The sequence below is a fragment of the Elephas maximus genome, chromosome 6 (assembly GCF_024166365.1).
Source record: "Elephas maximus indicus isolate mEleMax1 chromosome 6, mEleMax1 primary haplotype, whole genome shotgun sequence".
NCBI classification, from domain to species: domain Eukaryota; kingdom Metazoa; phylum Chordata; class Mammalia; order Proboscidea; family Elephantidae; genus Elephas; species Elephas maximus.
Genome location: NC_064824.1, coordinates 139,872,513 through 139,890,627, shown reverse-complemented (window position 1 = coordinate 139,890,627; position 18,115 = coordinate 139,872,513). Strand labels below are relative to the sequence as shown.

The window sequence follows — 18,115 nt, the reverse complement described above, 5'->3', positions numbered from 1 at the left end:
TGAATTGTGCAGATACAAACTGCACACCAGGAAAATTCCAGCTAAATAGAGTGATCGCTAGACTCTAACTGAAATACTTCAAAAAAACCAAAAACATGGCTTGTTATCATAGCTTGACATATTAGTTTGCTTCGCAGGTTTATTCTACTTTTGTAGTAATCATTAAGAGTGAGATATCGCTCATTCATTCAAGAAACCACGTATTATGTCAGGTACTGTTCGAGGCCCTGCCAGAGCAGCAAAGGTGAGCCCAGGTGACTAGAATCAACCTCATGATTGACAACAGTGCAGAGAGGCACACTGATCATCTCATCACCACTTTCCCCTGTTGGTGCAGGTTCACCTGTGAAGTTCAAGGTTCACGTGGATTTCCCACAGAATACATACATTCTTCCCTAGTAAGTCCATTATAAACCTTTTAAACAGCCCCCAGAGCATGGCTAGCATGAGGACCACCACTACAGAGGGCTCCATGGGCTGCTGTGGAGGGGCCAGGGCTGGGGCTGGCCTGGGGGGTCTGAGTAAACCAGCAGCCAGCTCACTACCCCTATCCCCAGGCTCTGCTGGGCTTGGAGACACAGCTGATGTGACACACCTTGATGACAAATACTGGTGGCTCTGGACTCCTTCCCTGGCCCTCCTTTCTGCTCACTCCTCAGGCTCTCCTTGGGGGATCCCAGTCCCTGAAGTGGCTGCACTGGCAACCCGCCCCTGCAGTCCCCAAACCCAGCTTCCTGTTCTCGGAGCTCCCGGGGACATTCGGCATACAGCAGGTCTGGGTCTCCTGCTCAGAGCCAAACCTGTGTGAGTTGGGATGGTTGCCAATGATGATGGGAACAGGGGTCACAGCTCTCAATTTTTACACCAAAATGTTGACCTGACTAGTTAGACATGGGTCTTCCAGGGCATATTAATTTCTACTTAATCAACAAGTTGAAATGCCACTGCCTCAGGCTATGGGATTAAATAACCTCCAACTGGGAGAGCTGGTCTAATAATAGCCAGACCCGAGGCCGGGGCGGGTGGTGAGGAGTGGAGGGGTGTGCTCCCCGTGTGCGTTCCCAGACCTGCAAAGAGCCTCTCTGCAACTGGAAGCTCAGCCATTACCTCCTCTCACTCTTCCCTCTACATGTATGTGCAAACACACGCGTGTACACACGTGCACATTCCCTTGATTTGGGTCAGACCAAGAAATGGCAACACGAACAGCAACTGCGTCTGTGTTTTCTGTAAAATTCTTGCTAACAAAATCACCTCTTTTGGTGTTTAGTACTGCACTGTTACTGCTGCTGTTGAGCACAGCAGGTGGCGGCCCCACGTGTGCAGAGCAGGTGGCGGCCCCACGGGTGCAGAGCAGGTGGCGGCCCCACGGGTGCAGGGCGGAGCGGCCCCACGGGCGCAGGGCGGAGCGGCCCCACAGGGTTTTCAAGGCTGTGACCTTTTGGAAGCAGATTGCCAGGCGTTTCTTCTGCACCGCCCAGGGACTCCCTGTTTAACACTATAATAGATACTATTTGTTTTTCCAGGTATGCTCCCATTTCTGTGAAGACTGGGGTCACGTGGATCATTACACCCCCTCTGCGGTGGGCTCCAGCAGGCTCACAAAAGCTAACTTTAATTCCATGCTTTGCTTTTTTTGGTTTGTTTTTACTGTTGACTACGTTATTTGACTGTGAGGCAGAGAAGGGTACTGGGAAGAAAACAAGCTTTAAAAAAAAAAAAAAAACCCACTCCCGTCGAGTCGATTCCAACTCATAGCGACACTACAGGATACAGTAGAACTGCCCCATAGAGTTTCCAAGGAGCGCCTGGTGGATTCGAACTGCTGACCTCCTGGTTAGCAGGTGTAGCATTTAACCACTACGCCACCAGGGTTTCCGAAAACAAGCTTTACAGTCAGCTAAATCTAGTGCTAAATCTTGGCTCGGCCGTGTCACGAGCTGCAGGAAACACTGTCAGATCTAAGGCCTGTTTTCCTCGCCTATCAAATGTGGGACGGTCCCCGTCACAGGCTGTATGTGAAGGTACCCAAGCTTAGGCTGAGACAGGATGGGGCTCCATCAGTGTCCACGCCACCCCCATCCCATTCTCTTTCACTGGTAATAAAATAGATACACTTTCCATTTAAAAATCTTTCAAATCCTTTTCTGAAGAAACAAATAGCATCACTCTCGTGTTTCAAAGACCCAAAAGTTAGGACAGCAAAGCTGCAGTCTATAAACGGGTGCAGCTGTTGGGCTAACGAGATCAATAAACCAGGGCTCCACAGCCAGTGCACCGCCCCCTTCCACCGTCCACCCTGAACCCCCCTCCTTGATCTGGAGGGGGTGAGCTTCTCACAAGGTTCTGCCTGGAGTGTTTGTCCTTGGCATTGAGAAAACATGGCTTTCCTAAGTTAGGGCTGCCTTAACTCAGCGTCCCCACTGCTCAACCCTGAGAGTTTCCGGTGCTTCCGTCCTGACACGCCCTGCCCTCCGTGCTGTCCTTCCACACACTGGTCATTCTCAGCCTGGGGCCGGGTCATGAGTCACAAGACCTGACCCTGGGTGGGAAACACTTCACTTTCTGGCTGCCTCCAGGGAAATCACAGGAGTGAGGGTATGAACACAAAAGCTGCTGTAATGCCGGGACAGCAGGGATCCGAACTATCAACATAAGATACACTTTAAATACATTTGCCACTTCCTTACAAGTGGGGCTGAGTTTTCCTCCTGGTTCTCTAACACAAACCCAGGGTGGCCAACGCTCACCTTACCTAAACGCCGCCCCAGTGTCTGGAGGCACCTCTGTGTGTAGCTGAATGCAGGGAGGGGAGTCCAGACCCAAATTACCCAAGTGTGTTCCCGTGAGACGCTCCATGGAGCCTGTGGGAGGCAGGACGTTTTCATCACCATGAGCCCTTCAGATGTCTTTACAGTGAAGGTGGAACGTACTGTTGTAATGAAGAGTTTCAAAGTTCTAATGGGATTTACCTGCCAAAGGACAGTTGTGAGTATGGCAAGGAGGGCCAATTGTGGCATCTTTAATCCACCTTTCTGGCTGCCTTATTCTCTGACAGTGCACACTCTTAGCAGGTACCCAGAGGGCAGTGCTGTTGCAGATGTGGACCTGGGAACGTGCAGGCCAGGTTCTGAGCCTCACTCAGCCATCCAGGGGCCCCACGGCAGTCCTGGCCACCTCCTTCTTCTGTTTGTGAAGTCAGGTGGTTCAGTGGGCTTCCCGGGGCTCTGTGAGGATGATGAGAACTGGCCAAGGCCTCCAGCACCCACCATGTCTGGTGGAGGGGACCAACCCCCAGCCACCATTTTTTTATACCAACTTTAATGGCCAAGGCTGAAAGCTTGCTATCTTCAGATAGCATCTGGTCAACTCTCTAGAGAAACAGAACCAATCACGATATATATATATATATGGGGGCGAAGGGAAAAGAGAGAGAATTATTTTGAGGAATTGGCTCACGAGACTGTGGGGACTGGCAAGTCCCAACATCTGCAGGTTAGGCAGCAGCCTGGGAATCCCAGCAATCTTGTCCATTTCTAGTCCTGAAACAGAAGCCTCTTTTACCAAAGCTCAGTTTTTTCTCTTAGGGCCTTTAACTGATTGGACGAGGCCCACTCATACCGTGGAAGGTGAACTGCTTCACTGAAGGCCAAAGGATTTAAATTAATCACAGGTAAACAGCTTCAGAGCAACATCCAGGCTGCCACTGGACCAAACGATAGGGCACCAGAGCCTTGCTGCGTGGACACACGACATTAACCATCACAGACGGCAATGATTTTTTGCAGCTTGGAATAAGAAAAACCCAACCAAACCCATATCCACTGAGATGATTCCAACCCACAGCGACCCTATAGGACAGAGGAGAACTGCCCCACGGGGTTTCCAACGCTGTCCTCTTTATAGAAGCAGACTGCCATGTCTTTCTCCCTCAGAGCAGCTGGTGGGCTCAAACTGCCATCCTTTTGCTCTGCAGCTGAGTGCTTTAACCACTGTGCCACCAGGGCTCTGAAATTGCCGAAGCTCTGCAACAGATTACTCTTATGTTGTAGAATTAAAATAAAACAGAGAAGCTAAAATAAGTTTGACTCAAAGGAAGAGAGGGATGCTGTGCCCCTTAAAGGAGGCCATTCACGTAGCTGGCTTCTTGGCTTAATTCCTCCTAATGTTTTTCTTTCTAGATAAAGAACTTTTGCCAAAGAACTTTGTTGAGTGCTGAGCTATTTACAATGTCACAGGCATACGTAAATCAATCCTGCCCATAATTAAGGATAAACGAAAAGCAAACCCACTGCCGTCAAGTGGATTCTGAGTCATAGAGACCCTACAGGACAGAGTAGAACTATCCTATAGGGTTTCCAAGGAGCGGATGGTAGATTTGAACTACCGACCTTTTGTTTAGCAGCTGAACTCTTAACCACTGGACAATTAACGATAGAATACATTTTGTCTAAACGTGAAATGTGAAAGGTATGTATGTATGTACATATGATATACCAATTCATTTCTGTATCGGTTTTGTCAAAGTTTATATTTGCATTCTTGGTGAAAGTAAATTTCTCTTAAATGTGAGAAAAGTGATAAAATGATGACCAATAACATCATGAAAACCAGAAGGACCCGCTTACAGGCCCCCCGCCATCGACTTCCTCTGAGTCCACCAGTTCAGCTCCAACAGCAGAGCCTAAGAAGGCAGCCATGTGTCCTGGGAAAGACTACCAGGACCGGGGGTGGGTGAGCTGCAATTCAATCAACTGTGCCAAAACCTGGCAGATCAACCAAACATTCTGGGAAGTTCTTCATACAAACCCTTACAACCTTAATAAGAAAGAATGGGGGACTACGGCAGCCCCCGGAGGGTGAGGGGTCCATGTGATAATTATGAAGCGGGGGGGTGGAGGGGAGCGCTCACTGGCTCCTGGCCCTGGAGAAGGCAGCAACCTCAACTCTGTAAGCTGTGAACCCAAACTAAGAAGCCACTACCCACTGGATTTACCATTGCCACGCCCCTCTGTCATTCTGGCTTCTAAAACAGTCAGTGGGGGGCCAGCAGGGTCCTGTGTACAGTGGACTTGAGCCAACAGAAACACACTGAGGAGAAATCAATACCAGGCAGTTTGAAAAAGCAATTGGGGGTTTATCACTTTAAAACTCTATCTATGAGAAACCAGTTCAGAATAAAATAATATTCCATTAGGTGGCCTCCAATACTCACTGTTTATTCAGATTTTGAGTGTGCAAGAATGGATCAATATCAGGACCATGGGAAGGTGGGGTGACAGGTACGTAACAGTGGCCTGCAGAACACTGAGATCTACTCCTCTTTCCCAGCTCTCTGTCCAAATACTTCCCTCTGGAAATTTCCTTGAACCTGCTTCTGGACTGATCATCCAGGGTCACTCCCGGTTCACGTCCTGGAGTTTATGCAAATGTGTTACTCAGGCTCTGATCCCGACACCGACACCATTAGAACCTGACCTCACCCTGACAGAGATGATGGGAGGAGGGGAAGGTGTTTCCTGTTAAACATCAGGCCTTTGGAAGTTTCAGCTCAGTCTAAAGTTCAAATAACTCATGTGAAAATCTGGGAGTATCTACTTCCTAATTTTAAAATGGGTGGGGGAAAAGGGTACCAGGAGAAGGCGAAACCTGTGCTCCTCTAAGTGAAGTAAATTAAAAGAAAGCCCAAAAAAGTAAAATACTAAGTCAATATAGAGGCAAAACGTCCTAAAAGCTAGAGCCTACTTACACGTGCATTTATATTCACAGTGAGGGAAAACGTGGTTATCTCAAACACTCGCTTAGTCTTTATTCACATGTACACACAGCACAACACCAAAAATACACTTGAAGCTGTTGTCGCAGCTGCTCGTTTGCTTGGGTCACTTCCCAATGACAGCTGGAATGTGTATGGGTCCCCTCTAAGGGACCAGTGTCTCCTCCTGTCCCTATCACTGCTGTGCCTGCATGGGTGTCCCGCCACCCCTTTCACTGGGGCTGTGGAACCACTCTCTTCATTAATCTCTTGGGCCTGAGTTTCCAGTAATCCTCAACCTATTCTTCCCACCACGTGGAAGACTTTTCTTCCCCAAACTCGAGGCTGGCCATGTCCCCACCCCTGTTTACACATTTCCAGTGACTGTCCATGGTCCTACCCCCAACCCCTGTGGTCAAAGGCAGGGAAGAGAAAGGTGACCCATTTGGTCCTCATTGAGAGTGTGACAGAATCTGCAATGGTTTTAAGAGAAATGCTGGTTTTTAACTGAAATCTCCCAAGCTGTCAACATGGGTTCAACTTTTTAAATTTCAGTAGAAAAGGACATCACGTCTGGTAAAATAGAGGGTCAGCGAAAACAAGGAAGACCCTCCATGAGATGGATGCCCACAGCGGCTGCAACAATGGGCTCTAAGGTACCAGTGATGATGAAGATGGCCAGGGCTGGGCAACATTCCATTCTGTCGTACATGATGTGGCCACGGGTCGGAGCCAACTCAACGACAACAACGTGCAAGTCAAACAAGAGCCTGTGCGTGAAAGCCAACCCTGGGAAAGGCAGCTGGCAACCTCTGTCCCACCCAACAACTGCAAACCTTCTGAATAAGGAAACCCCTTAGGGGGTAGTGACAGTGGATGGCCCCTCAGGCCCGTCGGGCATGGCTTACAGGAGAACCTGGACTGAGACAGAATTGTCTTCATCTGACACGTCATCTTCAAGGTCAGGGTGAAGCTCACCGCTCTGTGAATTAAGGAGCGCTCACGCTGTAACACCTGACCTCTGACTCCAATCCAGATGATAAAGATGAGTAGCAGACAGCACCAGCAGGTGTGCCAACTACTGCTACCTGCCCGCCTGGGGGGCTACCTGCCCGCCTGAGGGGCTACCTGCCTGCCTGGGGGGCGGCTTCCTCAGTGGCTATTTCACCCCCAGGTTTACTCTGTTCTGCGTGTCACACAGGGAGGGCTTCAGGCTTCATGAAACCTAATTAAAGCCATAAAAAAACCCAGGCGGGCGGGGCTGTTTTTACACAAAGCACCTTTGTCAGTTTTAAAAAGTGTAATAAGCTGCTCTTGTTTCACATTTTGATTTAGAGTATCCGGATGCCAGCTCATGACGTTCAGACCCAGCACCTCTTGGCTGCGTTCAGCAGAAGGCTGAGCTGGGAGCTGTGCCGGCAAGGGGCTCTGTGCAGGAAGCTGGTTCTGGGAGCTGCAGGCTAAGTGCCTGGGACAGGCACGCCTGGTATCTCGGCTATGTGCTCTCCTTGGCTTGACCTTGGACAAAAATCACATGCCCAGATGCGTGCCGCCCACGAGTAACATCCAGGGAACAGGTGTGTCCACAGCCAACAGGTGCCTCCATATCTGCACACAGAGCCTAAAATAAAAACCACTGTTGAAAGAACGCGCGGCCTCAGAGCCTTACCTCCTTCTGCTGCCGCTCTAACTCCTTCATGCGGATCTCACGAGCCTCTGCGCGGGCCGCACGCTTCGCTGCAAGCCTGGCCTCCGCCTAGAAGAGACAGGAAGAGATGGGGTTAACCACACTATCCTTGGAAGAAAGTCTTGTTCAGAGTTGTTTAAATGCACAGTAAAGAATCACAGACTCAGAAGAGTTACAAGTGTCATCTGCACTAACAGCAGTAGTAGTTATGTAACAATCATCACCACCATGGATCCAGCCCTTAACAACTCGGTCTTAGAGGAAACACAACCAGAATGGTCCTTAGAAGCGAGGATGGCGAGACTCTGGCTCACTTCCTTTGGTCACATCATTAGGAATGACCAATTGCTAGAAAAGGACGTCATGGTTGGTAACGTAGAGGGTCAGCAAAAATGAGGGAAATTCCTCATGAGATAAGTGGACCAGTAGGCACAACAATGGGCTCAAGAATATCAAAGATTGTGAAGATGGTGCAGGACTGGGCAAGGTTCCATTCTGTTATACATAAGGTCGCCATGAGTCGGGGCCAATGCGATGTCAACTGACATCAACAATGACAGGCACTACTCTCCGTATGCCATGTATTGGGTAGACACTATCGCCGTCCCCCGTTTCTAAATGACGGAACTAAGGCACAGACAGGGTGAGTCACTTGCCCAAAGTCACGCAGGCCCAAAGTGGCAGGCTGGTCTTGGAACCCAGGCAGCCTGGCTGCATGCCTGTGCTGTAGATCACCCGCCCACCTGTGGCTATGATGGACGCACAGAGCAGAGTGTCAGGGCTGCACGTGGCTGTGGGGCCATTGGTTCGGCCCCTGCCTTTGCTGAGCAGGAAGCAAGAGCCCGAGAGGTCACAGGGCCAGGGAGCACAGACTCTGACCCCACTTTCCAGGGCTGGCCAGCCCCTTCTTACCACGCCCTGCTGCCTTCAGCCTCTGTTTCAAAACTCGCAATGCTGGGCAGCCCAACCACTTTCAAGACAACTAAGATCAGCATCGAACAGTTCTCCATGTCAGAGTCCTTCCTTACATTACAAAATGGGCCTCCATTTAACACTCTCCTGACTCGTAGCAGTTGTGGCATATTCTCTGAGAGGACATCTAAAAGGCCTGACCAACCAAGCCTGGCATTTGAGCACTGGTTCAGGCTTCCCCAGACCCTTGCTCACTCGGTCCTTCATGTGATACTCACAGGGGGCCTGGGAGGTCACTAGCATGAGTGTACCAGGACGCAGATTTCCTGATGCTCAACAAGCCCACCTCCTTCCCTCTGAAGGTTCTGTAAATGACACGGTGTTCAGACTTGTCATTGCTCCCTGGATAGTCTTGAAGCAGGACATTCCAAGACTGCCAGCAGGCTTCTGGCACGATCCGTGGGGCACGTGCAGTGATGTGGCCAGTGCCTCAGCGCTGCGTCTCCTACCACGGCCAACATACAACCCCGCAGGCCCAGGTCGTATGCTCAGTGGAAAATCACAACTGTGTCAGGGCTTTGGAACCTTGCTGCCCTTTTCAGGTTTCTAGGCCATGCTACCTTGTGTGAAGGGCCACCTGGGGTCTATAAAGAGGTCCAGGAACTCAGGCAGGAAGGGGAGAGAAGGGATGGGGCAGAAAGGGCCACTGGACTGAAGGCCTGACACACTGACCTCCTCCAGCCTGTTTGATGGCGAGCAAAACGACCAAGTTCACACCAAGTGCAGCCTGCCTCCCAGCCCTTCCAGTGAGTCCAAGCTCGGTGCCTTCTGGCTCCGTAGTCAGCACAGACCAGGTAAGAGTTCCCATGGCAGCCTTAGTCCATGAGCTCAGGTGGGAAGGACAGGGAGTGGGGCTGGGAGAACAGAAGGGAGGGCATGGAGGGAGAATGAAGGAGTGAGAACATAATAAAGAGGAGAGGGGCTGGAAGAAGGAAGGTGCCACCAGTGGGGGACGGAGGGAAGGAGGAGCGTGGTGGGCAGAATTCTAAGGTGACCCCCGAGATTGCCACTCCCGTGTACAAGTCCCACGCAACCCCCTCCTCATGAGTACAAGCAGGGCCTGTGACTGCGGTGGGATGTCACCCCTGTGATTAGGGTGCCTTATATGGCAAAGGTGAAGGGAGGTTTGCAGGTGTAATTAGGACCACTGGTCAGCTGACTTTGGGTTAATCAAAAGATAGATAGATTATGCTGGGTGGGAACGACCTAGTTAGGTATGTGTGGTGGGGTCTACATGTCAAGAGATGCTCCCGCTGGCTTTGAAAACGTGAGCTGCCATGTTATAAGGGGGCTGGTGGGGTGGCCATGTGGTAAGGCCACGTGGGTGGCCTCTAGGAACTGAGAGCTGCCCCTGGCTGACAGCCAGCAGGAAAATGGGGACCTCAGTCTTACAGCCGCAAGGAACTGAATTCTGCCAACAACCACGTGAGCCTAAAGAAGAACCCGAGCTCCAAAAAGGACCACAGTCTGGCCTTGTGATACCCAGAGGAGAGGACCCGGGTAAGCAGTGCCTGGACTCCTGACCCACTGAAACCCTGAGGCAGCAAACATCTGTTGTTTTAAGCAGCTACGTTTGTCGTAATTTGCTATGCAGCAAGAGGTTAACGGACGCGAGGAGGTGAGGTCTGAAATGATTACTGCTGGCATGATGTGAGTATCTCTGTGGTCTGAGGTAAGCCCAAGCACCTACATGACCAACAGTCCTTCCTTCATCTTCTCCAGGCCTGCCTGTCCAGCCCCCACCCTCCCCTGGTTTATCTCTGGCCTGAGACTGGGGCAAAGATTCTAGAAGAGACCACCTGCCTGAGTATGAAGTGCCTGCCATCTGGTGGCTCCCACTCAGGTGGCTCCCACCAGACTGGCAGGCCCCCAAAAAGATGCCCTGTGATTCCACTAGTCCTGTGGGGCCTGCCCTCCACCCAGGAAACGGCTCCCGTCACGGCCTGCGTTCCCCTCTGACCTTCACTGTTCAGCCCAACATGTCTGTCCTGTCCAGGAGGATAACCGCATCCAAAGACTAAAAACTATACCCCTTGATTTGAAGGATGCGGGGCTTGGGTCATAAAGGGACTAAATGAACAAACCAAGTTAAAGCATAAACCCCTTATGAGGACATACACAAAAAACTGCCACCTCTAAGGCAGATCAGCTTTGATCAACCTTCCACTTAGAATTTATGGGGAAGAGAAGTTTGTAATTCAACACAACTGGCAGCGTAAAACACTCACATCATTCAGGATTCTTTGGTGACTCATATCTGGAAAACAAAGCCCCCATAATACAGGAAGCGGTGACAATCATGCTTGCTTCTGAGAATCTGGCTAACGAAGAACCAACGGATACATGAGCCAACATTTAAGTTGGTGCAGAGTCTATTCATATCCGCCTTCAGGAGCTCAAAACTCTACTCTTATCGGCAGAATCACCCTTGACACCAGCCTGTGAGTAAATTTCCATAAAAGGCCCAACAGAAAAACCACACAAACTTCCAACAACACAATGCATCCTAAAACATGCCGAGAACATCAAAACAGCCAGGCACAGAGCACAACGGGTCATCTGAACCTCCTAAATGACCATTATGGCCTCACTAAAGGGAACAGTTGATATAATCAAGCCACTAAATGAACAAAAAACACCAAATAGCTTGTGGCCCACCATGGCAACATGCAAACGCAAATTCATGGTTCAGTGGAAGGATTCTCGCCTTCCACGAGGGAGACCTGGGTTCAATTCCCGGCCAATGCACCTCACGCACAGCCCCCACCCGTTTGTCAGTGGACGCTTGTGTGTTGCTCCGATGCTGCACGTGTTTTAGTGGAGTTTCCAGACTAAGACTAGGAAGAAAGGCCTGGTGACCTATTTCCAAAAATCAGCTAATAAAAACCCTATGCATCACAATGGTCTGACCCCCAATCGATCACGGGGATGGCGCGGGACTGGGTCGCACTTGCTTCATTGTGCACGGGGTCACCGTGAGTCAGCTCAAGTCCAAGGCAACTGCATCTCAAACAGCACCTGCCAGGTCCCCCCTCCAAGGCGCCCCTGTCCACACCGCCAGGCCCCCCCAAGGCGCCCCTGTCCACACCGCCAGGCCCCCCCAAGGCGCCCCGCCCACACCGCCAGGCCCCCCCAAGGCGCCCCTGTCCACACCGCCAGGCCCCCCCAAGGCGCCCCGCCCACACCGCCAGGCCCCCCCAAGGCGCCCCGCCCACACCGCCAGGCCCCCCCCAAGGCGCCCCGCCCACACCGCCAGGCCCCCCCAAGGCGCCCCGCCCACACCGCCAGGCCCCCCCAAGGCGCCCCGCCCACACCGCCAGGCCCCCCCAAGGCGCCCCTGTCCACACCGCCAGGCCCCCCCAAGGCGCCCCTGTCCACACCGCCAGGCCCCCCCAAGGCGCCCCGCCCACACCGCCAGGCCCCCCCAAGGCGCCCCGCCCACACCGCCGGGCCCCCCCAAGGCGCCCCTGTCCACACCGCCGGGCCCCCCCAAGGCGCCCCGCCCACACCGCCGGGCCCCCCCCAAGGCGCCCCGTCCACACCGCCGGGCCCCCCCAAGGCGCCCCTGTCCACACCGCCGGGCCCCCCCAAGGCGCCCCTGTCCACACCGCCGGGCCCCCCCAAGGCGCCCCTGTCCACACCGCCGGGCCCCCCCAAGGCGCCCCGTCCACACCGCCGGGCCCCCCCAAGGCGCCCCTGTCCACCCTGCCAGCCCCCCCAGGTGCCCCTGTCCACACCGCCAGGCCCCCCCAAGGCGCCCCGTCCACACCGCCAGGCCCCCCCAAGGCGCCCCTGTCCACACCGCCAGGCCCCCCCAAGGCGCCCCTGTCCACACCGCCAGGCCCCCCCAAGGCGCCCCGTCCACACCGCCAGGCCCCCCCAAGGCGCCCCTGTCCACACCGCCAGGCCCCCCCAAGGCGCCCCTGTCCACACCGCCAGGCCCCACCAAGGCGCTCCTGTCCACACCGCCAGGCCCCCCCAAAATGCCCCTGTCCACTTTGCCAGCCCCCCCCAGGTGCCCCGTCCACACCGCCAGGCCCCCCCAAGGTGCCCCGTCCACACCGCCAGGCCGCCCCAAGGCTCCCCTGTCCACACCGCCAGGCCCCCCCAAGGCGCCCCTGTCCACACTGCCAGGCCCCCCCAAGGCGCCCCTGTCCACACCGCCAGGCCCCCCCAAGGTGCCCCTGTCCACATTGCCAGCCCTCCTCAGGTGCCCCTGTCCACGCTGCCAGGCCCCCCCAAGGCGCCCCGTCCACGCTGCCAGCTCCCCCAAGGCGCCCCTGTCCACGCCGCCAGGCCCCCCCAAGGCGCCCCTGTCCACGCCGCCAGGCCCCCCCAAGGAGCCCCCGTCCACGCTGCCAGGCCCCCCCAAAGTGCCCCGTCCACATTGCCAGCCCCCCCCCAGGTGCCCCTGTCCACACCGCCAGGCCCCCCCAAGGCGCCCCGTCCACACCGCCAGGCCCCCCCAAGGCGCCCCTGTCCACACCGCCAGGCCCCCCCAAGGCGCCCCTGTCCACACCGCCAGGCCCCCCCAAGGCGCTCCTGTCCACACCGCCAGGCCCCCCCAAAGTGCCCCTGTCCACATTGCCAGCCCCCCCCAGGTGCCCCTGTCCACACCGCCAGGCCCCCCCAAGGCGCTCCTGTCCACACCGCCAGGCCCCCCCAAAGTGCCCCTGTCCACATTGCCAGCCCCCCCCAGGTGCCCCTGTCCACACCGCCAGGCCCCCCCAAGGTGCCCCGTCCACACCGCCAGGCCGCCCCAAGGCTCCCCTGTCCACACCGCCAGGCACCCCCAAGGCGCTCCTGTCCACACCGCCAGGCCCCCCCAAAGTGCCCCTGTCCACATTGCCAGCCCCCCCCAGGTGCCCCTGTCCCCACCGCCAGGCCCCCCCAAGGCGCCCCTGTCCACACCGCCAGGCCCCCCCAAGGCGCTCCTGTCCACACCGCCAGGCCCCCCCAAAGTGCCCCTGTCCACATTGCCAGCCCCCCCAGGTGCCCCTGTCCACACCGCCAGGCCCCCCCAAGGTGCCCCGTCCACACCGCCAGGCCGCCCCAAGGCTCCCCTGTCCACACCGCCAGGCCCCCCCAAGGCGCCCCTGTCCACACCGCCAGGCCCCCCCAAGGCGCCCCTGTCCACACCGCCAGGCCCCCCCAAGGCGCCCCTGTCCACATTGCCAGCCCCCCCCAGGTGCCCCTGTCCACACCGCCAGGCCCCCCCAAGGTGCCCCGTCCACACCGCCAGGCCGCCCCAAGGCTCCCCTGTCCACACCGCCAGGCACCCCCAAGGCGCTCCTGTCCACACCGCCAGGCCCCCCCAAAGTGCCCCTGTCCACATTGCCAGCCCCCCCCAGGTGCCCCTGTCCACACCGCCAGGCCCCCCCAAGGCGCCCCTGTCCACACCGCCAGGCCCCCCCAAGGCGCTCCTGTCCACACCGCCAGGCCCCCCCAAAGTGCCCCTGTCCACATTGCCAGCCCCCCCCAGGTGCCCCTGTCCACACCGCCAGGCCCCCCCAAGGTGCCCCGTCCACACCGCCAGGCCGCCCCAAGGCTCCCCTGTCCACACCGCCAGGCCCCCCCAAGGCGCCCCTGTCCACACCGCCAGGCCCCCCCAAGGCGCCCCTGTCCACGCCGCCAGGCCCCCCCAAGGCGCCCCGTCCACGCTGCCAGCTCCCCCAAGGCGCCCCTGTCCACGCCGCCAGGCCCCCCCAAGGCGCCCCTGTCCACACCGCCAGGCCCCCCCAAGGAGCCCCCGTCCACGCTGCCAGGCCCCCCCAAGGAGCCCCCGTCCACGCTGCCAGGCCCCCCCAAAGTGCCCCGTCCACATTGCCAGCCCCCCTCAGGTGCCCCTGTCCACACTGCCAGGCCCCCCCCGAGGCGTCCCTGTCCACACTGCCAGGCCACCCCCCCAAGGCGCTTCTATCCACACTGCCAGGTTCCCCCAAGGCGCCCTGTCCACACTGCCAGGCCCCCCCCAAGGCGCTCCTGTCCACACTGCCAGGCCCCCCCCAAGGCGCTCCTATCCACGCTGCCAGGTTCCCCCAAGGCACTCCTGTCTAGGCAGCTGTTCGCAAGGATTGGTGAACCTCAGCCACTGCTTCATGGCGCAGGACCTGTATTTTTACTTCCCATTCGTCAAGGATCAGTTTTGTAAAATATAAAATTGCATACTTGATGTCACAGCTCTGCCAAACTGCTTCGAGAGCTTTCAAAGGCTCCCTTCCACTTTCAGCTAGCGGGGGTGGTTTACTGGCCCTCACTGCTCCCTGCCACATGCACCCTCACAGGGCCCTGCCTCACAAAGGCCCTCAGCGCTGCTTCTTGGCCCCTGTCCACCTGGTCACGGGGCTCTGGGAAGGGGAAGCCTCTGGGCCCTGTACCCCCTTCTCTGCCCAATACCATCCTTGCTGAGGTTCCTGGGAAGCATTTAAGGATGAGATGATAAGCTCCCTCCCGGATCTGCCTCCAGGTGACCCGGGTGGGAGGACAGGGGGATGTAAAGGGGCATAAGCTGGTGACCCTTGAAGCTGGGGGAGGGGCACACGGGTTCTTTTCACCAATGGTTCTCGAAGTGTGAGCCCCAGAGGCAGCATCAGTACAACGAGGGAACTTGTTAGAACTGCAGAATCTCAGGCCCCACTCCAGGCTCCCCAGTTAGAACTTCTGGGGGTGGGGCCCAGACAGAAAGTAAGTTAAAGGAGCCTAAGGAACAGGACGGTGCCTGCTGATGCTACAAGATGGTTGAAGCTCCATCAGTTTTTTGCTAAACACCGCCTCAGTGTTGCCCCTCCTCGGCTCCCCTCTTCCTGCTTCGGCTGGCACTCCCCACACCCCTGAGGGTCGGAGAAAGGCAGGAGCTGACCTCTCATACCTGTTGGTCAGGAAGGCAGAGTTCCGCCTGTCCCGCCTCACAGGGAGAGTCGGCCGTGTCCCCCCATCCCCCTGGGCCTGGTCCAGACCCCGTACACGGTTTTCTAAGCCCTGGATTTTAAAGGGAGGCACTTTGTAAGGGTGGGGCACTTGGGAAGGGACGCCTCCAGCTATCACCAAGTTACCCCATTACAGTAATTTTAAGGAACTGAACCTTGAAAACTGGACGAATGGACACAGAGAACCAGGGTGGAAAGGAGGAGAGTGCTGCCACATTGCAGGGCTTGTGTGAAACAATTTGTGTACAAGTTTTTGAATGAAAAACTAATTTGTGCTATAAACTTTCACCTAAAACACAATAAAAAAAAAAAAAAAAGAACTGAACCCTCAGCTCCAATGGTCACTTTGAGTTTTTATATTAACATATATATATATATATATATTTTTTTTTATATAACTACACAGCACTCTCAGACCGAGGTGATCTGTGTGGTGGTGAGAGACGCTAAAAACACACAGACGTGTTAAGCCTGACCCCAGGGCCTCCTGACAGATGGGTAAAAAGAGCCAGGGTGTCCGGCCGCTGCCCTCAACGCTGACCGTATGGCACTCAGGGCTCAGAGGTCTCGGCAACCTGGACCTTGACCCTCAGGGTGCCCGGGCTGGGTGGGGACAGTCACACGCAGTCACCTCCCCTGGATGCCTTCTCAGCCACACGTCCCGGGCAGGAGCTACTGTAGTGAAGGCCGCTGTACCACATGAGGGCCCTGGTTGTTCTGGCTCTGACCGACTGCGGAGCGGACGGGATGCTATCTGCCGGAGCAGAACACGAAGAGGGAGACAGCAGTCCGCACAGGCCTGCTCTGGCCTGACCGGACGGCCCAGCTCCGTGCGCCAGCCACCCGAGCTGACCTGCTGTGAGTTGCAGTGGTGATAAAACAGGGGTCCAAGGATGCCAGCTCCTTCCTGGGGTCAGGTGGCTCAGTGCAGGGCAGTGTGGGCTGGGGATGGGGGCCAGGAGAGCTAGAAAGAGAAGTCCTTCACCAGGCCCAGTGAGAGAGGGCCAGGGGGCTCACAGAACAGAGCCCCCGCCCTAGCCTCCCTGCCCCGAGGCTTTTGCACAATAACTTGGTTCTTACTTGTCCTTGTGTCTGCAGCGCAGGTTTTGGAAGAAACAGGAGATCCTCCCCAAGAGCGGGCAGCACCCCAACACCCTGAACCCCAATTCCAGCAACCTTCGAGGGCTCTACGAGTCGAATGGTATCTGCGCTCTTCTGCGGCTCCCACTGTTGAATTGCTGTAGGTCCCCACATGGTGCTCTTCAAAGAACTGCTGTTGCTAGTTGCCATCGACTGGATTCTGACTCACGGTGACCTCATGTGCGCAGAGCAGAACTGCTCCACAGGGTTTCCAAGGCTGTGACCTTTCAGAAGCAATCTCCAGGCCTGTCTTTTGGCTCACGGTCCAGCGCTAAGCCGTTGGCACCGCCCAGGGACTCCTCTTCAAAGCTCAGAGAATGGATAAACATTCGTGGAAGGGAATCCCCAGCTGCCTGTAGACGGAGAAGGTGTTTGCAGGTGGTATGTACAAAATAATTTAAAAAGCTGCAAATAACTTCAGGGAATTCCGCTATTCACACATTTCCTTAGCTTAGAGGCTCTTCTGGGGTTCAAACATAGCGTGGAATTCTGTATCCTTGGACCACGCACCCTGCAGAAAAAGTCCTTATTCTGCTTTTAAACCCTGTATCTACACCCAGAGAGAACACCGGTGGTTCGGTGGCAGAATTCTCGCCTTCCATGCGGGAGACCCAGCCGCCATTTCCGGCCTGTGCACCCCATGTGCAGCCACCACCCATCTGTTGGTGGAGGTCTGGGTGTGGCTCTCATGCTGAATAGGTCTCAGCAGAGCTTCCAGGCTAAGACAGACTAGGCATTAGGCTGGGTGATCTATTTCCCCGAAAACCAGCCAGTCGAAACCCTACGGACCACAACGGTCCGATCCACGATGGCTCTGCGATGGAGGGCACAGGACAGGCAGCATTTCATTCCATGGAGCCTGGGGTCACTGTGAGTCGGGGTCAACTCCACAGCAGCTAACAGTTACACCCAGGAGTTTCAGAATGCTACACAGAAGCTGGAAGGGATTTACCAGCCATAACTCCCTCCATCAGTTCTCGAGAAACAGGACTGAGGCGCTTTTGCATCATTTCCTCCCTGTAAATGAGACAGTGGTGGGGTTTTCAAAGGCGTCATCCAGACAGCTGGCACAGCAGCTCTGGCAGCCAGCCTCCACCTCTAGTGCTGCTATAACAGAAATACCACAAGCGGGTGGCTTTAACAAAGAGAAATTTATTCTCTTACAGTCTAGGAGGCCAGAAGTCCGAATTCAGAGCACCAATTCCAGGGGAAGGCCTTCTCTCTCTGTTGGCTCTGGGGGAAGGTCCTTGTCGTCAGTCTTCCGCTGGACTAGGAGCTTCTCAGGAGCAGGGACCCTGGGTCCAAAGGACACGCTCTGCTTACAGCACTACATTCTTGGTGGGATGAGGTCCCCCGTCTCTCTGCTCGCTTCTCCCTTTTAAATCTCAAAAGAGATTGGCTTAAGACACAACCTAATCCTGCAGACTGAGTCCTGCCCATTAAGATAACTGCGTCTAATCCTGCCTCATTAACATCATAGCGGTAGGATTTACAACACATAGGAAAATCACATCAGATGACAATATGGTGGACGATCACAGAATATTGGGAATCGTGGCCTAGCCAAGTTGACACATATTTTGAGGGACACAATTCAATCCATAACAGAGACTATCACCATGCAAATTAGCAACT

The 18,115-nt window shown here is 55.5% G+C and overlaps 1 protein-coding gene across 14 annotated transcripts in view; it reads right to left on the bottom strand.

The window, feature by feature from the left end:
* Window positions 1-18,115, bottom strand: part of LRRFIP1 (LRR binding FLII interacting protein 1) — a 156,807-nt gene that overhangs the window by 59,050 nt on the left and 79,642 nt on the right. For 4 of the 14 annotated variants that reach the window (XM_049888541.1, XM_049888531.1, XM_049888533.1 and 1 more), the window contains exon 2: window positions 7,425-7,511. In XM_049888541.1, the coding sequence (XP_049744498.1) occupies window positions 7,425-7,511 (87 nt within the window). Of the gene's footprint in view, window positions 1-5,306; window positions 5,332-7,424; window positions 7,512-16,420; window positions 17,524-18,115 lie in introns of those variants that run through there. The other 10 variants (XM_049888542.1, XM_049888540.1, XM_049888528.1 and 7 more) reach the window with 10 other exon arrangements.